The sequence below is a fragment of the Eurytemora carolleeae genome, unplaced genomic scaffold (assembly GCF_000591075.1).
Source record: "Eurytemora carolleeae unplaced genomic scaffold, Eaff_2.0 scaffold655, whole genome shotgun sequence".
NCBI lineage: Eukaryota > Metazoa > Arthropoda > Copepoda > Calanoida > Temoridae > Eurytemora > Eurytemora carolleeae.
Genome location: NW_019396642.1, coordinates 119,893 through 145,652, shown reverse-complemented (window position 1 = coordinate 145,652; position 25,760 = coordinate 119,893). Strand labels below are relative to the sequence as shown.

The window sequence follows — 25,760 nt, the reverse complement described above, 5'->3', positions numbered from 1 at the left end:
CTGGCCCCCAGCCCCCCTTCTTATCTTCTTGATTAAGAACATAACGGGGGATGCAAACGTTCTTGACTAAGAACGGAACAGGGGGATGAAACCATCCTTTGACTAAGAACACCAAGACTGCATGGAACAGGATGACCATTCATAGACTAAGAACGGATCGGAACGGAATGGAACAGAACGAGAACGGAACGATTGGAAAAAAAGGAACAGGAACAGAACGATCTAGCTGTCGGAACGTGTCCAGCCCTAACAAAGTCACAAGTGTCAACTGTAACAAGGAAAACGAAATTTTCTCACATTAGTTGAAATGTTTTCCAAGAATAAATAAAAAGTGTAAAGACAGAAAATAAAGAACACATAAAATTGCACTTATTTTTGGTAGCTAATAATTTGATAACTAACAGTTTGGAAACTTAACAATTTGGTAACCCGACCATTGGTAACTAAAAATTTGGTAACCAACAATTTGGTAACTAACAATTTGTATAATTGAAACTTAAGTTTCACAATCATTGTGTGTATATTTATTTTCTGTGGAACAATGTTTTTTTAAAGCCTATGTCACCCTAGGCTACCCATGAGTGTCCACACAAAATGTCAGCCCATTCTGTTAAGCCATTTGGCTGGTTTTATTATATAGATTGTTATAATTCTAGTGCACTGTCCCTTTAAACAATTAGATTTAATTACTTAACAGTTTTCATTCAAATCTGAAATGGCAGTTGGCCAAGTGCAATTCAGAAATCATAAGACTTTACATGAAGGAATTGAGTTTTTGCCACAAACTCTTATTTTATAATCCCTATATCTTGACAAGACCTTTGATATTTCAAACTATAAGATTCGGTAAGATAAAATATTTGAAATAGCCAAGGTTTACAACATAAGGTTGAAAATATATAAAGATTAGAAAATTTGAGTTTCTGGCAAAAACTCAATTTGTTATAACAAGTTTTAAAAATGCATATCGAATTTAATTTTTGTGTATATCGATTTTACAATGATTTTTAACTGTGTGTTGAAATTGTTGATTTTAAAAATGGTGTACCCAATAGTTAAGAACGTTACGTTATCCTTTTTTTTGTATTTTAATGATTACACGTTTACAGAAAAATCCAGAGGTTTTTATCTGTAATTTAAAGTACGTTGCTTCCAGTTTGCAAAAAATCTTAAATTAAAATAGTTTAAAGAGAGAATTTAGTTTGAATTGCCCTGTGTAATTGTCTTTTTGTACAGCGTTTAAAATCAAACCATATCTAAACACTTACACAAAGAAATAGTTACTTATAATGGTCTACACTGTACTGTAAACTATAATATGATTTATTTTGTATTTGGACTATAGAAATTCTGAACATCTAATATTAAGATAACATTTTTGGTTTACTGAATCTTCCTGTCCAAATAGATTATCAAGTACAATAGGCGGCAACAGAGAAATGGACCAATTTATACACGACGTCACAAGTAGGGTTGTTAATAGTTTTTGTAAACGTTCGTTTTTTATTTCGTTTTCAAAAACGATCGTTTCGTTTTCGGAAAAAACGATCGTTTTTAAAAACGACCCACTCGTTTTGAACTTTTAAAAAATGAATAACGATCGTTTTTGAAAACTATCGTTTTTATTAAAACGATTTGAGACCGTTTTTCTACGATTGTTAACGATCGTTAACGAAACGACGATTTTTATCAAAACGGTCGTTTTTGGAGAAAAAAATTACATGTATGCAACTTTATTGAATGTCGTCTTGCATGAAGTTAAACAGTTGTGGGGGAGTTAAAACTCCTTGATATTTTCTTTGAAAGTCCTCAATGATAAGTACAGATGCCCTTCAGGTCGATTTCCTCTCTTCGTTAACGATCGTTAACGAAGGGGTCGTCGTTAACGATCGTTTCGTTTTCGATTTTTCGTCGTCGTTTTCATAACGAAACAACCGTTTTTCTGAAAAATGAAAACGTTAACATCCCTAGACTCACAAGTGTCATATATAACATGGAAAACGAAATTATCTCAAATTATAGTTGACATGTTTTCCAAGATTAAATAAAAAAATGAACAAATTCTACGTTGCCATCTAATGTACTATTAGAATCTTGTACCTGTCTACCTCCCCCTGGCTTTAATACATTTCCTACTGAATTTAAACTGTATTTATTATAATATGATGCATGTAGATAATATCGCATATTTGTAAGTTTTAAATGTACATTCTGATTATGTTATTTATTTATTTGTTATTATTTACATGTTCTCTCTTTTTATTCATTTTCTTTTTTAATCTGCATTTTCATCTTTGTTTAGCTAAATCTGATTTTAAAAGGATTTTATAATTCTAGAATTTGATTTTTTATTCTTTGAATTCGACAACTTTTTATCATCTGCGTTTTTTCTAGCTAATTAAGCTTTATTAGGAACTCTCCTGGACCATTCTATTTATTCCTAAAAAAATGCTAAATTTATCTCTTCTTTTCTTTGTCTATATTATATCAATATTTGATTAATGTTTGATAATAAGGGACTGAAAGCAATTAATTCTCTATGCAAAGTGACCCTCCATGCAAAGATAGCGATACCCCATCTACAACGGTACTTTTGAAACCTAAATCTGAGAAAAAATGTGGAAGATACCGTCGTTTCCAAAATACCAAAATGGTTATTTCTTTGAACCTCTCCATTGTATCCTATAAGCAAGAATAGGGCAAGTAGATTTTGCAGAAAACCAACGAATTAAATGAATTGAATAAACAAAAACATAATTCATACAATTGAACAGACAAAACTTTTCAGGGTAAACTGAGGGTCACTCGAATTTACGCTCATGGTCCCTTGAGCAATTTATTTTTGTCCCGTTGTTTATCTTTGTTTTGCTAAATCCCTTTTTAAAAACATTTATTTATGCAGTTCTTTAATCTTTCTTTTGAAAATTTGTTCTCGTAGAAATGTTATCGTTTTTCCTACATTCAGTTTAATTTTCAGATTTGTTTCTCTAAATCTGAAATGCTGGTTTACAAAATCTGTTTGTAGGGATGTATATGTAGGGATAGGCAGGGGATAATATGTAGGGATAGGCAGGGGTGTATATGCAGGGAAAGGCAGGGGTGTATATGTAGGGATGGGCACTTTTTTCAAAAATCTGTTGAAATTTTTCAGAAATTTCAAAACGATCGCTTTTAATTAATGTCGTTCTGGTAAATTTCAAAACGGTCGTTTTTAAAGGTTGTCTTTTAAAGAAACAATCGTTTTCCGTTTCAAAATGGAAAACAAGTATATATGTATTATCAATGTTCACATGATACACTATTATGCAGTTTTTTCTTCAGATTTTCGTTTTAATACGAAAAACGATTCATTTTTCGGTTATCGTTCTGGAAATGTTAAGACGATCGTTAAAAAAATACCATCTTAAAAATTTCAAAACCATCGTTTTGAAAGAGAAACGATTCCCAAAATGGACACTAAAAACGGAAACGATCGTTTAAAAAAAATTCAAAACAATGGCAATCCCTACCTTTATGTCTGTAATTGTCTTTTAAATATGTTTTTATCACTAAATTGTATTTTTTTTTTGTTCTGATCTGTCTCATTTATCTACAGAAATACCCAAAATATTGTAGAATAGAAAGACTACATTTTAGCATTTCATATATATTTGATGGAGCAAAAAGTTGGGTCTGTGCAAATTGCACAACTACTGTGTTTCATGACTATATAAAATCATAAATTAAATCTAACAGTCGTTTTCCAATTTCACAGTTTTTATTCTCGCTTGCTTCTTGTAATTGGATTTAGCTAAATCTCTGGATTTTGAAGTATTATGCATTCCTTGATCTGTTTAATTCTACTAACCATGACATGTGAAAAAGGGATTTAGGAAATGAGAAATGTGCAAAGAATCAGTGTTTATGATACAAGGAACCACACCACCATGTCATCGTGATATACTAATTAGATCTAACATCTATCTAAACCAGGTATTTCACTAATTAATCTACAGGTTGTTTCACTAACTAGATCTAACATTCATCTACAGGGTGTTCCATCAGATAGATCTAGCATTCATCTACAGGGTGTTCCATTAGCTAGGTCTAACATTCCTCTACAGGGTGTTCCACTAATTAGATCTAACATTCATCGGCAGGTTGTTCCACTAAGTAGTTCTAGCATTCATCGACAGGGTGTTCCACTAATTAGATCTAGCATTCATCTACAGGGGGTTCCACTAATTAGATCTAGCATTCATCGACAGGGTGTTCCACTAATTAGATCTAGCATTCATCTACAGGTTGTTCCACTAATTAGATCTAGCATTCATCTACAGGGTGTTCCACCAATTAGATCTAGCATTCATCTACAGGGTGTTCCACTAATTAGATCTAGCATTCATCTACAGGGTGTTCCACAAATTAGATCTAGCATTCATCTACATGGTGTTCCACTAATTAGATCTAGCATTCATCTACAGGGTGTTTCACAATAAAATCTGATATTCATCTACGTTACTTCACTTATAAGATCTAGCATTCATTTACAGGTTTTTCCACTGATAAGATCTAAAATTCATCTACAGGGTCTTCCACTAACTAGATCTGGCATTCATCTACAGGGTGTTCCATTAAATAGATCTAGCACTCATTTTCAGGGTGTTCCACTTACTAGATCTAGCATTTGTAGACAGGGTGTTCCACTAATTAAATCTAGCATTCATCTAAAGGGTGTTCCAATAATTAGATCTAGCACTCATCTACAGGCTGTTTCATTAACTTAATCTAGCATTCATATGCAGGGTGTTCCACTAATTAGATCTAGCATTAATCTACATGGTGTTCCACTAATTAAATCTAGCATTCATCTACAGGTTGTTTCACTAATTAGGTTTAAAATTCATCTAGAGGTTGTTCCATTACGTAGATCTAGCATTAATCTACGGTGCGTTCCACTAGATTTTGCATTCATCCACAAGTTGTTTCACTAATTCGGTCTAGTGTCCATATAAAGGTTGTTTCATTAACTAGATCTAGCATTCATCTACAGGTTGTTTCACTAATTAGATCAAACATTCATTACAGGGTGTTCCATTAACTAGATCTAGCATTCCTCTACAGGATGTTTCACTAATCAAATCAAACATTAATCTACAGGATGTTTTACTAATTAGATCTAGTATTAATCTACAGGGTGTTTCACTAATTAGATCTAGCATTATCTACAGGCTGTTCCACTAATTAGATATAGAGCATTCATCAACATTCTACAGGGTGTTCCACTAAGTAGATCTAGCATTCATCTACAGGTTGTTTCAATAATTCGGTCTAGTATTCATCTACAGGTTGTTCCATTAACTAGATCTAACATTCATCTACAGGGTGTTCCACCTATTAGATATAGCATTCATCTACAGGTTGTTTCACTAGTTAGATCTAGCATTCAACTACAGATCGTTTCACTTACTAGATCTAGGATTTATCTACAGGGTGTTCCATTAAACATGACAAGAAATTATTGATAAGTAGAGAATTAAAAATTAAACTTTATAGTTATACTTGAAACATTAATACACAATCTTTGTATTGAAAGGAAGTACATAAAAGCATTACATTAATTTCCCTTGGAGGTGATGATTTTTCATGTGTACTGTACCGTTTAACCGTCTAGCAAGGAGACATTGAATAGAAAGAGGGGGCGATAGGGTTTCCGTACACTTTGCTGTGACGTTTTTGAACTGCTGAAGAACTAGTTTTTGCGTAACAACAATAACAAAGGCAGCCGATCTAATGTAAACAAACTTGAGTTAGTAAACTGTGAAAGTACTATTATTTTCTTAAAAAAGATTGAAAAAGTTAAGGATTTTAGTTTTATACGTAAAGGACCTATTACATAGAGACATTTTTAATCAAATTCAAGGTTATCCTGCCCCCCCCCCCAGATGTCTGTTTATCATTTGTGTTATTGTTTACAATCTTTATTTTTGCTGTTACGCAAAAACTAGTTCTTCAGCAGTCCAAAAACGTCACAGCAAAGTGTACGGAAACCCTATCGCCCCCTCCTTCTATTCAATATCTCCTTGGTCTAGGCTGTATGTACATATGTACGTGTACACTGTACACAACTTGCCTTCAAATGAGCCCTATTTTTCAGTTATATTGAAAGCTTATCTGCTGTTTAACCTTTTTATACACACACATTGACATGAGATAGTTTTCAAAGGTCAATGATTTTTGCTTTCTCTACTATTTTTTGGGACACTCTGTATTAGAGATGTCAACGATAGTGTAACGTAACGTAAAATGTACGTTTTTGTACGTTACGTTACAATAATGTGTAACGTTTGGATATATTCTATATAACGTGAACGCTAAACGTTAACGTTAAACGTTAACGTTAGAGGAAATACCCCCAACGTTAGCGTTTTGTGGAAATGTAACGCTATTTTTCTAATATCTACAACTTTTTTTGACCATAACGTAAAGAATTGTTTTATTTCCAAGGGGAGCTTGAAAGTCTAACGTTTGAAAAATAAATTGTGATTTGATTGAATATCGTAACGAAAGGATTTCTATTTCAAAGTTCAACTTATAAAAAGTGTAACATTGTATAACTGAAAAATGTATTGCTGTTTATGAAAACGTTTTGAAACGTTTTCCCTTATAGTATAATGAAAAATTCAACGTTGCAGAAATGGGTTATTATTTTAATAATCAGGAAACGAAAGTTTTTTTTACAGAGTAAAATTTCAATAATGTAACGTATAACATTTAAAAAAATGTAATTCTGTAAATCATAATGTTTCATAACTTTTCTCTGAATACAAAATTGATTAGTCTAACATTAGATATTTGTCTGATGAAAATGTTGTTAATAAAACCTTAGACTATGAGGGCTGAGTTTTAATTTCAAAAGTGTAACAATAATTCTGTCAATCAAAACATTTCAAAACGTCTCTAATATATCAATGTAAGAGATTCGACTGATGATTATAAGAGCAAAGACTTATGGTTTTTCATTTCAAGTTCAAAGAAAATGAGTTTATGCCAAAAACTCTTATTTTCATTTAATATATCTTTGCAACCCGAAGTCGTAGACCATTAATATTGACATATACAAGGTTTAAACCATCGGGTTGGAAAGATATAGGGATTAGTAAATTTGAAAAAAAAAGTGTAAACGAGTTTTTTTGTAACATGCTATTAGTGAAAATTCAAATCCTATAAATGTTTCTTGGACATCTTGTTTGATGAAACCCACTAAAACTCTGGAAAAGGAAGACGACATTAAGAAATTTTTACATGTGCATTTTCTGTTATAAAGCAAATGATTTACTAATTGTAAAAAAAATCAACTTAAATGGAACGGTTCTGTGAACAAACACAATTGCTGGGTTTCATATTTATTTGACTACTTGAAATCATAACTTCAGTTGGCATGGTTCATGTTTTAGGTTGAAAAATTTAGAAATGTAGATACTTACTAAAATGCAACAATATTTTATCAATTGGAAAATGCAATTATGTTTTATTCATCAATAGATTTTTATGAAACTTTAGAATAGAAAAAAACTGATTTTTCAATCGATTTTTTTTTAAAAAGAAAAACATGTTGAATAATTTTATTTCGCCTTGTTTGTGTTAAAAAAAATTTAGCACTTGTCTTACTATATTTGATATTTTTAACCCCAAACATGAACTCTGAAAACATTTTCATTGTGGTTTGTAAACTAAAGCTAATGCCGCTTTTTTACTCACTTTGTAAGTAACATAAAAAAAAACACAAAAAGAACTAAAAATTCGCCACACATTATAATTTTCTAATCTCTACATATTTGCAAGCTGGTGTTGTAGACTTTTGATATTTCAAGCTATGACTTCTGTTAGATAAGAATGTCTAAAGGAATTGAGTGGTTCACAAACTTATATTTCTAATCCCGATATCTTTGCTACCCAATGTTGTAGACCTTAGATATTTCAAATTATGAATTCTGTTAGATAGAAGAAAAGGGTCAGTCTACATTGCGTAAAAAAAGAAAAAATTAACCCTAAACTAATCTAAAATAATTTAGAACTACTGCTCCCCATACAAAAGTGGTTTGCCTTGCCGAATTTTAACTCATTTAATGAAGTGTCCCAAAACATGTCTATTTTTTAAGCTCGTCAAATACACGATGATAATTTAAAGTGATCCTCCATTTAAAGAGGGCCATGATCGATTCCCAATGATAATGTGTAAACCTTTATCTACTTGATTTTTTTGAAATTTAGGAGTGTTTTCCATAGGGTTGCGAATTGACAATTTAATATTGGAGATATCGCCGTAAGGCCTAAAAATATATTTAAAAAAATAAATATTATACATCATTTTCTTTCTGAATTCAGGTTCGAAAACCATTTTTAAATATATTAAAATCTAAAAAAGTTATGGCCAAATAACGGTACTAAATTCCGGTTTTATAACTTTTTAATGTTTTTGATGAGTTTTTTATAGCTCTGACTCACTCAATTTTCAATTTTTATGAAAGCTTTTCAGATTTGAATTTAGCATTGAATTTCCAAGAAAATGATGTATAACATGAAAATAAAAAATAAATTTTTTTTTGTGGCCTTACGGTGAAAACGCAGCGACTTCCGGTGGGCGGTTGGCTCTATTCCAATATTGATCACCCCTACTGAGAAGGTCACTTAAAATTACGTCTCTAGTCCCTTAAAGACACAATTTGAGTTGAAAGTCTAATGCTAAAAACTTTCATTTACAAATTTAAAAAATCGTTAAAAATAATAATATTATAACATCTTTATATTGCATAATGCATATTCTTCTACACATTCTCTAAAAAAGGTTAACAATACAACAGCAACATACAAGGTGAATTAAAAAACGTAATTATCACGGAAAAAATCTTGCAATGCTTTCATTTAGAAACAATGTTATTTTAATAAAGTCTAACGTTAGAAACATTAAGGCTTGAACAACGCAACGTATAGAACATTTTTTCAAATCTTTCTTAGAAACGAAACGAATAAACAGTTTTGATTGTCAGTTGTAAAAAAGTGTAACAAAAAAGTTTTCACAATAACGTTTCGATAAATCGTAACGTAAGAAAAGGTGCATTTTAGTAAAATTTCTAAACGTAATTAAAAGAGTTTATATTGGAAAAGTTAAGATAAAACGTAACGTTAACAAAAAATATTCTTTGCACTGAAATGCATTGTAACGTACAGAACTATGCCCCAATGACGTTTTATTAAAGCAAACGTTTGTCATCTTTCAGATCTTAAACCAAGTGAAAGTGTAACGTAAGGTCTCTGAAAATATTTACCTTGCATGAAAGTGTAACGTTAAAAAATTGTGGTTTCATTACAAAAGCTTTAACGCAACGTTGGGAAAGTTTTTTAAAACGGGAAATGAAAAAGCGTAACGGAGCTTACTGTTTTTTTCACAACATTTACTAAAGCTTAACGTTGTATAAGGTATTCAAGTGCAGAAAATTCATTACGTAACGTTACTCTATGCCATAAAATTTCATAATGTGCAACGTAACGTTTCAAACGTTAATATACTTTTGATGAACACTATCGTAACGAAAGCTAAAATCTAGAAAAAACAAAACGTTGACATCTCTACTCTGTATAAGTATTTCTAAATCTATCCAATCTTTGTCTATTTGTCATTGTTTCAAGTGTCAGTTTCTTGGTTTAAATACAGATGTATTCATGTTTAGCATTCATACCAGTTTCCCTATTTTTCTTCAATATCTTAGTTTAAAAAGGGTCCAATATGTTCAATATTTTTTAATAAAATGGAAATGGATATTTTCTTTTTCTAGTTTTGGCAAAGAATCATCAATCATTCGGTTGTATCTGTGCTTTCGTGTATACTATGGAGCAGCATTTTTTATTAAAAAAAAACTTTTTATCTTTAAAGAATGTTTTTCTTTGTAATTTCTTTTGATCAATGAAAAATTGGTTAAAATTATTTTAAATGATTTAAAGGATTCAATCAGTTCAATACAATTAGAAGTTTTTACTTCAGAGTTTACATCACATTTATACGGGATTTTACTCAGAAACGTATTTGATCTGTCATGCCTGGAGAACAGAATTAAGTTATTCTGTTTTAAAAATCTATAACGTTCTTTCAAATCAAAAAAAACAGTTTTTGATATTTTGACGTTCCCTAGTGCACATCTATACTTAAATAAAGTGGTTCAACTCGATGCAGCTTCTGTATTTCTATATCAAGCTGAGTTTTAAATAAGATGTCACACATTTTGCCTCAAAATAAATCATTGGTGGCAGAAAAGACAATATTCGTTTGGGCCAGATGTAATGAATTTCGTAAAGTAGTTAAATTAAGTATGATAGTAGAATAGAACTGTCTATTTTGTAATGCCCATCATCAGCTTATTTGTGAACGTTTTTATATTTGCCTTAAATATGATCATTCAACATCTTTTTTGGTATAGATTTATGACTATCTTGTTTTACAAAGATTTATGACTATCTTGTTTTACAAAGCTTTTTCGCAACAACATTTCACTGCAGCAATATTTACAGTGTTGATTTTACACATCCTGTGGTTTCAAAAACATCTGAAGCCGACATCCATGTTTAAGCAGTTATGACCACCTGACGCCGACGGATGTAGGAGGACAGAGGGGCAGCTGTCAACTCTCGCAGCGTAAGGGTGCGTGCTTTCTACTCAACAAGAAAGAAGCTTTAAGTGGATTGATACAAGTGAATGATGATAAAGATAGGAGTGGTGGACAAGCAGGGAGAGTCTGTGGTTGCCAGCTATAGGTACCTGCGGGTATCCAATCCGGGCTTACAGATGTTATGGAGCAATGAGTGTAATGTTTCCTATCAGTATGGCACCCGGGCCTCATTCTAGTATATAAGAAGAATTCCTGCACTCTATATTCTCAGGCCTTTAAGAAGAATCTTAGGCAGCTGGAATCTTGTCAACCCTCTTCTCAGGATGAATGAAGCTTGGATGGATGAATGTGCTGCCAGATTACAACCCCTGGTAGATCAATATAAAAACCCAGACAACACCAAACTTTCGCAATAGAAAAATTCCAAGATTTGAACGTAACAACCCGATCATGTCCTGGGGACAAAAACAATCTGTTTTGATTTTACAAATAAATAATTTTGGACTGAGATGATATTACAGTGTCACTTGGTCACTGTGAAACTAGACAGAAGGAAAAGTAAAATTTATTGGGCATCACTGCAATATAATTGTGACATTGTAGCTCCCCTAGGTTTGATTTGAGGCACAAATATGAGAAAAGAAAATTTATCCTACAGCTACATATTAGAAATTCAAAACATTTTGAAAACTTATGAGATTTCCATCTACTTCCTGAACCACTTTGTGTAGCCTTGAATATGAGGATTTAAAGATGCAAAGTGTAATAATCCTTTTAATAAGTGCTTGGAAAAATATTGTATGTATAGTTGTAATTGTTAAAATGTGGCAGTCGCACTTTACAGTACTTTTAGTTTGTATCTTTTATATATATATATATATACACACATTTATATATATATATATATATATTTAAACGTCCAAACTGAGTTTAATTCATTTATGGTAGGTCTTTATGGCCCGCCAAAAGAATGGGTAACTTTTATTTCATCCATCCCTCTCTGATAGTTTTTCTTTAATAATAAATATGTCAAGATATGCAAACACCCACCCCCCTACCCCCTGCCCGCTCTTCCTGACCGTTAAGTTATGCTAAGTAATTGTAATTATAGTATAATAAAAACAATAAATTTATACTTGTGAAAGCATTCAATAATTTTCAGAAAAACTAATACAGAATAGTTATTGTCAATGTATGAATTTAATAATACAGTTAATGACTAAAGATATTAACCTTTTACACAAAAATACAATATTATAGAGAATAATGTCCAAGGAATTCTTTGCATAAAAACGGCGAAACCCAAAATAATATTTACAATTTTTATATATTTGATATCACAACGCGCGTGCGTACATTGCACATTAATTGGCGATTATATTTTTATCTAATTTTGAACTAAAACTTAAACTTCCTTTGTTTAATTTAATGAGTTCCTTATTTAGGTAATAAATGCAATCAAGGACAGCAAAAAGTGTTATTATTGCATTTTAAAGCAGATGCTTTAAAAACCAGATAATTGAAATCTGGATTTTTCAATCTATTATTCTCATAAAGATAGTAATTTTATGTTGTGATGTTTGTTGTTTGTTTGTATTTACAATTAAAATTTGCGCTTAAATTTTGGTTGTTGATTTCAATAGAACAATGGTAATTTTCTTTGCTTGGTTTAACAATTCTAAGTGGAATGGGCTGACGTTTAAAGCTAAAGCCAAGTTTTTAGGAAAAGCTGAATTCCCAAGCTAGTAGCAAATAAAGTGACACAACCTAAATGTACACTTTAGCATATGCGAAGTTTCTAATTTTAGAATAATTGTGGGTTCTAGTTTTTCGGAAAAGTAAAAATTGTAAAGGTTGGGTTGACAAATACTTTTTCAGTTGTGAAAAAACGAAGTAGATGGGTGGGACTTGACAGTAACACCCACCTCCTCCCTCCCCCCATCCTCCTGCAGTAGTGATAGGGTTAAAATATGCCGTAGAACTTAATTCCTGATTTGAATTCTCAGAGCGCGCATGTATAGAATTTTAAAGATGTTCTCAATTGGAAAGTGTTTTGTATCTCTTCGCATATTTTTCAGAATAATATTAAATTTTGAGATTAAAACTGTTTCTCCGCAAGGGTACTTGAAGCTAGGTAACCCTGCGTTTAGGGTACCTAAAGTTCTACATGCAGGTAATACAATAAAATAACTTCGATAACATCTGGGTATTTCAAAGAAAACACTCTTTATTTTATAAAATAGAAACCCAGCTGTCGATATATCTTATAATTTCTTAGCATTTAACAGATTACAAAAACTACACAGACCAAATTCTAATTTAGTTAGTTTATAAGGCTCAATAGAGATAACAAACGGCGAGATGGGGCTGCTGGATTATATTATGTTTTATATTGTGGTATCACGTCCTGGTGCATTTATCTGGCCACATTTTATTTTCATTTTATACTTATTAATTTCACGTTTTTTTATGGCTTTCAAACCTATTTGAGACACACTGTTGTAGGTTAAACTTTACATACTTCGGGGTTCTTAATATTTCTTTCAATTTAAGAAATGCTAATTTAGTTTAGAGTTGAACTTTTGGTTAGAATACCAAACCCATTTCGTGAATACCAACCTTTTATTAAATAACATGCAATTAAGCTACCTAGATGTACCCAGGGAAAATAAAATTAAAGCAGATTTAATTTCTGAATATTTTAAGAATTGTTGAAAACAAAATTCTTAGAGGAAATTGAATTTTTTTACAGAAAATTGAGAGTTTTGAAATTCACAACATTTCTTATCAACTTTAACATCAATCATATTTTCATATTTTCAGATTTAAAAATAAAAACAGAAAAAATAGCGAAACTTTAAAGTTTAAAAATGCACAAGTAAATTTTTGAAAGATCTACAGAATTATAGTTAAGGGGACATTAGTTCCAAAACTAATACTTGGAATTGAAAGACTGGGTTTTTGGGATCCCGGTCCATATCCAGAGTAAAAGTCGATAATAAAAACTATAATCAACATTTAATTAAACATGACGAGGACAACAATTCCCAATTTTAAACTTTTTTTCAATCAAAAATATAATAGGAGTTCTTTTTGTAGGAGCTCTGGACCGTATTTAGGACAATATTAGATTTTCCATTTTCGAACATATCCTGAATTTGAAACATTGTCGCGTTTTCGAGACAAAACCCATTTTCCCGTTTTTAGTATAATCCAAAATTCAAGACAAAACTCACTTTTATAACTTACAAAATAAATCACTGTACACAAAAATTATCTTATGAAGACTAAATCAACTACTGAATTATTTCTAAAATCTAAGTTTCCACATTTTATCTGTTAAATTAGAGAATATGGATGATTTATTTTCAAGCATTTTAAACAAACTGTTTCCCGCATGTCTATAATTTGAAAATTCTCAAACTTATTCTGTTTAACATTACATGAAGCATTAAGTAATTATTCTAATTGCCCTAGGAATAACAAAAACTTATATTGGTATGAATTTTAAATTTGATTAAATAAAAATTTCATTACGAACAAATAAGAATTGAAAGATATAAAATTCATAAACTGTAAAATTGTCAAAAGCACAACCCTTTTGACAACAATTTGCCTATTTCTAAAAGGCATTTCACATGACGGTATTTTTTTGATTCTCATTGATTTCTTTTCCTTTCACTTGTGAATCACTTTTACTGAGACGCTGCACTTGAAAATAACTGAGCTGAAGCTAGACAAGTAGCTTAGACAAGTAGCTTAGCACAACTTTATTCTTGATCAAAGACAGGATTAAAGGGTACCGTTGTGAATCAAACATGTCACTCTATGAATGGAGGGACAGTTGGAATCATTCCTTTGATGTGTGATTTTTGTTCGAAGAAATAAGAAGTGCAAATGAACATTTACTGGATTTTAATTTACAATTTTTACAATTCATGTGAATGTGTGGGCAACTGGGCATGCCCAATTCACAATAGCTACCATGCAATTACAGTTCAGTTAATTTTTAAATCGTTTCCACATGAAGTTTGCCCCTTTTGAAGATCTGCGTTTGACGTGCCCTTTAACTGAACAAATCGCCATGAATCTTAATGAAAACCGCGCATTTCTTCTGGTATAGTTAACACTGGTATATAAACCCTTGGCTTCTGTACAGAAATCAGTAGCACCCTAGATTTAGCAATGCTAACACTTCTGGTGAGAACATTACTTAAGTTCAGTTACTTTTTGATAAGAGAGGAACATCAAACTAACATAATTCCACGTTAGAATTTGTTATAAAACTCTGATGTTCTAATTTCTAAAACCCAAAACTATGAATTCTATTGGAATATGCAATCTTAGTTTGAAATATCAAAGACTTATACCTCATTAGTTGGCAAAGATAGACGGATTAAAACATTTGAGATAGTGGCAAAGAGTCTATTCCATTTTCAACATAGCTCTTCTCGGCGTTGGGACATTTCAGAAAGACATTTAATAAACGAATATTTCATAGATACGACATTTTACAGATAGGACATTTCATATGATGAGACACTTCATAGATAGAGAAGATTTAACATTGACAGGGGAGATTTTTTATCTACGATTTTTTTTCGCTTAGATTTTTCATTGACAGGGGAAAGTGTCAATAAAGTGCTCCCCATATACATCGCTACAACGAAACAATTAAAACAGCATTACATGTGAAGAGTATGTTTTTTTTATTTTTTCAAAAATTTAAATTCAACTTTTTCTGTCAATTTAAAAGTTTTTCACAAATAGTGCTTTTGTTGAATGAATATGCTAGAGTGAATTGTTAAAAATCCGCATAACAAACTTGTAAAACCGCAACGTCTCAGTTGTTTTTCTGACATGGTAAAAGGAAGAAATAGCCTTAGTGATAAGATTTTTCATAGACAAGGGAAAATATGAAGATGGACAAAAAAGATCACTTAAATAAAAATCTCCTCTGTCTAAAGAAAATATTCACTGCCTATGAAATGCCATATCTATGAAGTCCTATCTATGAAATGTCTTTATCTATGAAATGTCATATCAATGAAATGTCATATCTATGAAATGTCCTATCTATAATATTATGATCTGTGACATGTCTTTCTATGAAATTTCTTTCTATGAAATGTCCCAATGCCCTCTTCTCATTGAAGTGATAATAAGCAAACTACAAAAGTTTTTAATTTTCAGCAATGAAATGTGCTTTTGTCATACGTGTGCTTAAAATCAAAACTAGATGTGCTACGAGGTCACAAAGGAATTGAGTTTTTGCCACAAACTAAAATCTTCTGATTCCAATATCTTTGCAATCTTTTGGTGCAAACCTTTGATATTTTAAACTTAGATTATTTTATCTATAAGTATTAATAGTTTGAAATATCTAAGGTCTACGACATTGGGTTACAAAAATATAGAGATTAGAAAATCAGACTTTGTGGCAAAAACTCAACTCCTTTGTACTACTATTTTCACTTTAGTTTGACATACTCTTTCTGATTTTTAGCTATGAACTCGGCTAAAAATTAAAATTGATGCAAAAAGATCGAATTTAAGGAACAAACTAAAATCAAAGTTTTTAGAAAAATTCTTCTAATTTTAAGATCTAAGGAATTGAGTCTTTACAACAAACTCAATTTTCTAATCACTCTTTCTTTGTAATCTGATTGTGTAAGTATATGATATTTCAAACTTAGTAAATTTTATTTTCCATAATTCATAGTTTGAGATATCTAAGATCTAGGACATTGGGTTGCAAAGATAAAGGAATTAGAAAAGCAAAGTTTGTGATAAAAACTCAATTCTTTTCAAGTTTATTGTTAAGGAGAACTAACTGATAAATAAAGACAAGTTTCTAAAATTGTGTACTATAACCCACACTATAACCCACACTATAACCCACACGTGATAGATATGATTGAGAACTTTATATTCTAATTGATAGTTTTCGTGACCTTATAAAAGATACAATTGACATTTCTACTTGTAATTGAAAAAGAAGACGGAAGGATTTTCCTTAGTCAAACTATCTATCTATCTATCTATCTATCTATCTATCTATCTATCTATCTATCTATCTATCTATCTATCTATCTATCTATCTATCTATCTATCTATCTATCTATCTATCTATCTATCTATCTATCTATCTATCTATCTATCTATCTATCTATCTATCTANATGCCCCCTCCCTCGTGTCTTCAGAAAAGATATGCAAATATGGATTAAAATGTGCATTGTCGTGATTAGTTTTGAAGCTTTATTATAAGTTTTGCATATTTATTCTTAAACAACTTTAATTATGTTCTTACGGTCCTGCACTCTTGAAAAAAAAGTTTGCAAGATTGCAATTATTAAGCATGAAAAATCTTTTTTAAATTTCCTTATTAATCTTTAAGGTTTAACTACGTTACCAGCATAACGTATTTTTTAATGATTAAAAAATACAATTGAATTTTAAAACGAACTAATTTTTTCGAGACAGTAAAATAATATTAATATATCGAGACAGTAAAATAATATTATTATTTCGAGACAGTAAAATAATATTAAAAATCAATTGAAAAGGTCATTACCCTCAGACATTTGAATGAGCAGATAATGTTCAATAATCAATATTCATCAATTTCCTAACCTAACATGTATCTTAGAAGATTCTTTAATTTCTATTAATAATATAATTGAAAATCTAATTCCGAATTTTTTTAATTTCAAAGTTCCATGATTTTTAGTTAAAAATTTTCTCGTGTTACGGTTTTTTTTCTTTAATCAGTAGTTTACCGTAATGCATGACGTTCTAAATATATTTAGGAATGTCATACAACCTACGAAACGACCTACAAGACCTCCTATAGACAGGCCTGTGAAACTGTTTATGAAACCAAGTGTCAAAACACCTACAGGTAAACAAATTATTAAATGGATTTTTTTAAAATTGGGAAATTGTTAAATTAAATAAGAATGATACCATTCAAGACTGTGTACTGTAGGTATATGCAGATGAATAGATTACAATTAATTGCATTAGTGAATGCTAATATCTAGGAGTTGATTAAAAAACAAGTTATGCACTGTAACAGAATGAATTGATAAAAACTAATATCAACATTTAAAGCTTAACTAAATATACTTGAATGAATGAACGAATTCCTATATTAAGGACTGTATATAAGGATAGATATTGAGGACTAAATATAAGAATGAATTTAAGAGCTGAATATTAAGGACTGAATATAAGGATGAATATTAAGGACTGAATATAAGGATGAATATTGAGGACTGAATATAAGAATAAATTAAAGGGCTGAATTATAAGGACTGAATATAAGGATGCATGTTAAGGACTGAATATAAGAATAAATATTAAGGATTAAATATAAGGATGAATATTAAGGAATGAATAGAAGGATGAATATTGAGGACTAAATATAAGAATGAATTTAAGAGCTGAATATTAAGGAATGAATATAAGGATGAATACTAAGGACTGAATATAAGGATACATATTAAGGACTGAATATAAGGATGAATACTAAGGACTGAATATAAGGATGCATATTAAGGACTGGATATAAGGATGAATATTAAGGACTAAATATAAGGATGAATATTAAGGACTGGATATAAGGATGAATATTAAGGACTAAATATAAGGATGCATATTAAGGACTGAATATAAAAATGAATATTAAGGACTGGATATAAGGATACATATTAAGGATTGAATATAAGGATGCATATTAAGGACTGAATATAAGGATGAATATTAAGGACTAAATATAAGGATGCATATTAAGGACTGAATATAAAAATGAATATTAAGGACTGGATATAAGGATGCATATTAAGGATTGAATATAAGGATGAATATTAAGGACTGAATATAAGGATGAATATTAAGGACTGAATATAAGAATGAATGTTAAGGAGTGAATATAAGTATGAATATTAAGGACTGTATATCAAGATGAATAGTAACGACTGAATATAAGGATGCATATTAAGGATTGAATATAAGGATACATATTAAGGATTGAATATAAGGATGAATATTAAGGACTGGATATAAGGATGAATATTAAGGACTGAATATAAGGATGCATATTAAGGATTGAATATAAGGATGAATATTAAGGACTGAATATAAGGATGCATATTAAGGACTGTATATAAGGATGAATATTAATTGGACTGAATATCAGAATGAATATTAAGCACTGAATATAAGAATGAATATTAAGGACTGAATATAAAGATGAATGCAGTACACGATATGAAAAGGAATGTTCTACTTCATATAAAACCTCTTATAAGAAGGAATGCAGCACAAGGTATTAATAATGGCTCCTCCCCTATTTCCCCTTTCTCACTCCGCCTCCCCTTACCCCTCNCTTCACTTTTCGGAAAACTCCATTAAAGTATAAATCGTACTCCCCCCACTTCCCACCCATCTCGACATCCCCGTCTTTTATAAAAAAAATTTTTTTTTTTACAAAAGAGAATCTATTTTTAGTTATAAACAACAATGCCGTGAAGTTGGATATGGGTATCATAAAAAGCAAGAGTGTCATCAGGCAAGTAATAAATCTGACAAAGTAGTTAAACATTTCGAAGCAACTAAAAAGTATTTTACTGAAAAGCCCTGATCGACATGCAACATTGAATTTACCGAAACTAAAATTACGAAAATTACGAACAAAATATTCGTAATTTTTTAATGCTTTTGATAGTTTGACATAACAAATAAAATGTGACGGTTTCTTGTGATGTGGCACGGTCATATAAAGATATAAAACTGCCAGTGCTGTTGAAAATATCAAAGTTACTTAATTGGAAAAATCAAAATGAAAATGTAATCAATGTTTGGGAGTTGGAGCAATTTAATATTTTAAAGTAATGAAATGTGCATGCAGACAGTTATAAAAAAATGGAGTTAGAATAATATTGAGAAGATTATTATGTAAAATAAGAAATCAAATTATTTATTATAGTCATAATTCTTCTCAAAAACTCACGTAGAGCAAATTTTATGATCTCGCGCGGGATCAAATTTAATGAACTACAGTCAGTTTAATTCCTAAATAACCAATCCAGATTCTAATGAATTTTTAAATTTGAATCTGTGATTCAGAATTTAAACCAGCGCAGTGACCAGAGAATTTTCTGCAGATGTCAGAGTCAGAGCAATTGAAAATGTCAATGTCAAAGCACTAAACGAGCATAAAATTGAAATGTCATAAATATTGTGTAAACCATCATGGCTATGTTAGATTTATCAGTTTGTTAATTTTATTACTTGAGTACGGCCTAGTTTAAAAGGTCATAAAAGATAGATATGTATATATTGATGAACATTTTGAATTATTTCTTTAAATGCCAAAAGTTAATGTCAAAACTACTATGTATCAATTTCATAAATCATCATTAACAGTATTTATTTCAAACAAAGTGTTTTAAAGATTGTATTGTAAAGCTTTGGACAAAAAATTAGTCTATTCGGCTTTAACCATATCGACTAAAAGGGAAAGTATCATGTACTCGAACAAAAATAATAATTGTGAATATATTTATTATGAATTCAGGTTCCCCAAGAGCACTGTCAAAATGTTCCTGTACAGACCCCTGTTGAACAATGCCATAACGTTCCTAAACAAGAATGCCAAAAAGGTAGGGCCACCCCGTAATTTTCTTTTTTGTAAAAATTCATCTATTAAATACTTTTTTACAATATTTTTATAAACGCAGGCGCTTTTACTCACTTGTAAAAACATTAGAATTAGAAAATTAGTATTAGAAAATTAGCAATATTTCAAAAAAAAAGTTCTCAAAATCTAGTTCTGAAAATATTACATTTTTTTCTTGAAAAAAAAATACAATGTTCGTACAAGTACCCAAAAAAATTGAGGCCAAAAAAGTAATTAAAAAAATAAATAAAAGAAAGACATTTTAAAATATTTTCCAAAATAAAACAACTTAGTTTACAGACACACAGTACATTTTTATGCTTTTTTCTCAAAAATATAGCCAATATTGTAATAAAATCAAAATGAATATAAAAAGGTCAATTTTTTAATTTGTATTTGTAAGTGCCTGTACAAGTGCCGGATAAACAGTGCGAGCAAGTGCCAAGACAGAACTGTAAGCAAGTGCCAGAAAAAACTCCCGTTCAGGTTATTTTATTATAAGTGATAAACCGCAATTAAGTAATAATAAAAACCAGTTTTCTCGACCAATTATTAAACAGTTTTCGTCACAGAGAAAAGAGTTTTTGTCACAAAGAAAACATTTTTTGAATGAGGGAAAATAAGTTTTGTCGCAGGAAAAACAGTTTTCGTAAAAAAAACAGTTTTCCTAAGTGAAAAGAACCGGATATTTACAGGATCAATTAGCAAAATGAATGCTAAAATTCTCTGTTTCAGGTCCCTAAAGAAAACTGCCAAAATGTTCCTAAAGAAAACTGCCAACAGGTTCCTGTCCAGGTAAATTTCTAAACAATATCGTTTTCTTTTTACGCGGCATTTCTAGATTGAAATTTTGCCAAAATAAGAACTATTTTCATATTTGTATTTTTAAATGGAAATAATTTTCGCATTCATTTCATCGAATGCAATATTTCTTAATTTCCGGCATGGTGTTATTTGTTGATATGCAACGAAAAACTTGATGTAAAACAACCGCTCAAAATAATTGGAAATTAAAATTTTTAATTCAATTCATTCTTAAACGAGGATTTCTTCACTTTTGCTTAATCCTGTCTTTTTCATCAAGGTCCCCAAGCAAATCCCAGTGAAGACCCCCAAGGAGGTCTGCGAACCCCAGGGATATGGGGGAGGCCATGGTGGCGGTCATGGAGGCTTTACAGGAGGTCATCCCGGATTCGGAGGAGCTGACTTTGGCAAAGGCTTCGGAAGTGGTTTCGGAGGTGGTTTCGGAGGAGGTTACGGCTGGTAGATCGTGCAGGAATTGTTTAATCAAGAATCTAGTCAAGATTTGAAAATGCGCCAATTTAAAATTTGGCGTCAAAGTGACGTAAAGTTAAGACGACGTCTAAATTTAAAAATACCGACTTTAATCGGTTACTAATTAACGCATGTTTTAGTATTTATTTAGAAGAAATAAATAGAAATATAACAAAGACTCGTAACGTTGAAAATTTGAGTTTGAAGAAAAATAAAAATTAAGGAGTGTCACAAGAGATCGCCGAAATATCATCAAAATTTTGTTTTAATTTTAACCATCTAAGGTTGGGAACATATTATGCCTTAAAGTTTAAAACGATAAATTCAAAATAATGGTCTACAAATATTCACACTGCTAGATTTTAGACAGATACTTTGTTTCAAGATCAATAAAGGTATAACATACCAATAACATACATATTCATTAATCTAAAATGTGAAGAAAAAAAAATTTAACCCCAAAAAGACTTGGTAGGGGCGTTTGGCACAAACGGCCAACCCCCCCCCCCCCAAGTTTTTTGACGCCCATTTTGGGAAATGAATAATTTTACTATTTTGAGATCTGAAAACACAAAAAAATGTTTACTGAGCAGTGAACATGTACTGAGCTATGAACATTCAACATGCATTGCACCAAACCAATTTTATTTATCATTTTAAAAATAGGTTATTTTTTTATTTATAATTCTGAGTAAAAATTTGCGTTATAGAGGACGTGAGTCAGACTCTAATAAAAACGCATAAATAACTTCCAGTATATATATTTCTTATAACTTATTACTAGAGGGTTCAGAACTAGAGTCAATATCGATATCACACGTGTAGATGTTTATCAGTATCTGTTCTATCTCATTCTGTTGAATCTTGTGGAACTTGTTTAACGCGGCCAAGCATCGTCTTCCACAGCGCAATGTAATTCACAATTTTTTAAAACTTTAAAATTTTATATCTTTTATATCTGTGTACAATAGATTCCCTGCAATTGTTTCCAGATATTCGTGGAGTTGTGCAATTTGAATATTTGAAATTGCTGCGTGTTTGTATTCAGATCTAGAGAAGGATTTTCATGAAATACAAAGACAAATATCTAGGATATATTAAGATATATTTTTGTATAAATTTACTAATATATTCACAAATATTTGGACATATTTCATGAATAAAGGGGTTGACTGTTTGAATACTGATCCACACAGCTTGGTAAATAAAGGGATTGTTCACCTCTTTAAACAAACACACATAATAACCATAATTTTGGAGTAAAGATTACAAGTGCAATCTGATCTTACGGTTTGTCACAGCGATCGACTTTTTCGGTCGAAATTATTACTGAGCGCTTTTCCAAAAAAACGGTTTACTCGAAAATTTTGTTTTTCTATTTTTCGGTGGTCTTTAATTTTTCATTTTATACCTTTTTTTAATAAATGAAAACTTAAAATATAGACAGGCATTTTTGTAGTTTTTAATCAATTTCAATTTTCAAAATGTACTGAAAAATGAGCGGTCAGAATACAAAATTTGCTTTTAAAAAATTCGTTTTTATTTTATAAATCATTTAATTAAAACAGGAAAATCTGGAAAACGTAAACGTGGTAAAAAGCAAAAGAAAATTATTTGATCCAGGTTAAAAATAACCAATAACCAATAACAAACCTGACAAAGGACTTATTTGTTTGTCATATTTGTTGGAAAAAATTATAAATAGCTAAAAATATCGAGTAAACAAAAAAAATGTATAATTTTCCTCATTGTTATTTTCCTTAATAATTTTCCGAGGAATTTCTGACTTTATTACGCAGAAATGGTTCATAAGAGTGATCTGTACAAAAAATAAAAAATAATTTATTTTTAATTAAAAGCATTTAAAAAACTGTTTTCCTTACTTTTACACACTAACAAAAGAAGCAGAATAGGGATGGGATGGGGGTGTTTTCTCCTCATCATCAATCCTAAGCAAATTAAAATAAACACTACCTTAATCTTGTTTTTACATATCTAAAAAAGTTTCCGTTTTTAGACGTTCTGTCTCAATGTTTGCTTTTTATCCATGCCAAGCTTAATCTCGGATTAGACCCACTCTCGGTAATTAAATCTTCATCCATTTGGAAAAGGAGAGGTTCAAAAGATGAATGTAAACTTTTTGTCATTTACCAACTTATAGATTCAAAATTATCTTATTTTCAAATATTAAATGTTCATAATGTTAAAAATACTTTATTAGTGCAATGGTTATTATTTTGTATCCTTTATTTTATATACTTTATACATATTGAATATTTGTCAGAATATGTTACATAAAATATCTAATATTACGAGACAAAAAGTAAAAATAGGTCATATTTTATTTGTAAACTTCTGAAAACAAAGCTTAATAAACAAAAATAAGTAAAAGAAAGATAATAACAGGAATGCAGCTTTTTTTGTGTGTTACCCCATTTTCGAAGAACCTCACATGAACCCAAGTAAAAATTTCGGCAGATCAAAATATTTTTTTCATTTAAGGAATTTCAAAAATACCATTTTTAAAACTAAAAAATCTGTGAAATCTAAAATTGTAATTTATTATTATGCACGAAGATAAAATGTTTGCTGAGCGGGGAACTTTTGTGTTTTGTACATATAATCCCGATCCACAGATATTGATATCCTCAGTGGGCACTTAATTTAATTTTACGCAGCACCTGTTTAATTACTTGATTTTGGATATCCGCAATATATCTGTTCTTTCATTGGTTATATACAAAATGTCCTGGCTTTTGATTGGATGTTTGTTTTCCATAGACGACACCAACGAAAGCGTACTTCATATTTGATGTTTGTACTCATAGAGTAATAAAACGAAGAGGTGAAGCTTAGCTCAGATGTACACAACCGACCTGTCTATTAAATAATTAATAGACAGGTCGGTTGTGTACATCACGATATGTTTACGTATCTAACGTTGTACACTTGTATATATAGAGGGATCGTATTTCTAAGGAGTGGTTTAATGTAGATATTTGAATATTAGTATTGATAATTAGATAAATTAGTTCTTTTTTGTTTAGAACAAATATCAAAGTGCGACAAACGTTTCTTCATCCATTTTTCAAGGGCTTTTCAAAAAAATAGTTTTCAGATCTGTAGCTTTAGTAATAAAAAAGTTATGGGCTATTTAAGATTTTTTTACATACTCTGGTTTTTTATCGCCCTGCACCCTACCTTAGGCATAAAAAATTACCAAAAAATCCTTTAAATTTCTATTTATGAAAAGTCAAAAAACTAGAGGGGGGGAGCCAAATGCCCCCCTCCCCCCGCCTGTTTAGGGTTCGTGTCATCGTTGTTTCACCTTTGTGGTTAACCCTGCATACACTATCATGTTTATGATAAAGAGTTGAAGAGAAGAAACAATAAAAAATGTTTGAAATAAGAATGTTTTCAGTTAAATTCATGCCCTAGAAACTTAATATTTTTGACAGAACTTTTAGCTAATAAATTGAAAACCTACAATTGTCAAATGTTTGCAGTCAACATCCTCGAATTCTTTTTAAATAAAGAAAGAAAATCTAAAAATTGGTCAATTCCATAAAATCCCCCTTGGGAAATACGATCGCTCTATATACAAGTGTACAGCGTTAGATACGTAAACATATCGTGATGTACACAACCGACCTGTCTATTAATTAATGAATAGACAGGTCGGTTGTGTACATCTGAGCTAAGCTTCACCTCTTAGTTTTATTACTCTATGTTGTACTGTATGAATATGCCATAATCTCTTAATATCCTTTATCAGTAAACAGTCCGAAGTATACACTTGGGCTAATACACACGGAGAGGTAGCTAAGATCCTGCCCCCCTGGAGGACACTCTTCAGAGGATAGTGAATAAAGATTAAATTAATATGTAGATCAACAAAAGATCGAAATCAAGGCTTCATCTTTCAAGAGTTTCTATCTCTTGTAAAGTAATTCTTAGTTAAAAATTTGTCAATGCACCTGGGGAAGCCTTGTATTAAAAAAACATGTTGTTAAAAATGTTCAAACAGAGAAAGGGTTGTTCAAAGCATGCTCTGTAAAAATCAGAGCATTTTTCTCATGTGACATAATAATACAATTTTTATAAATTCACAACACGTATCTAGATCATATATAATTTGTTCCTGCAAATGTATAAACA

General features: G+C 30.6%; 1 protein-coding gene across 1 annotated transcript; it reads left to right on the top strand.

Annotated features, from left to right (window-relative positions):
• The first annotated feature begins 131 nt into the window (after positions 1 to 131).
• Positions 132 to 21,780, top strand: LOC111706756 (uncharacterized). Its single transcript, XM_023479681.1, has 8 exons — positions 132 to 254; positions 17,455 to 17,546; positions 18,885 to 18,974; positions 19,157 to 19,217; positions 20,226 to 20,310; positions 20,731 to 20,813; positions 21,063 to 21,122; positions 21,412 to 21,780. The coding sequence occupies exons 1-8, from the start codon at positions 132 to 134 to the stop codon at positions 21,592 to 21,594; spliced, it is 777 nt and encodes a 258-aa protein (XP_023335449.1). The 3' UTR covers positions 21,595 to 21,780.
• The last annotated feature ends 3,980 nt before the right edge of the window (positions 21,781 to 25,760 follow it).

Bases quoted from the DNA above. Each gene is read 5' to 3' on its own strand.
- LOC111706756 (XM_023479681.1), top strand. From the start codon at position 132: ATGACCATTCATAGACTAAGAACGGATCGGAACGGAATGGAACAGAAC. The intron at 255-17,454 runs GTCACAAGTGTC...AAATATATTTAG, and splicing joins ACGTGTCCAGCCCTAACAAA to GAATGTCATACAACCTACGA. The intron at 20,814-21,062 runs GTTATTTTATTA...TCTCTGTTTCAG, and splicing joins CAGAAAAAACTCCCGTTCAG to GTCCCTAAAGAAAACTGCCA.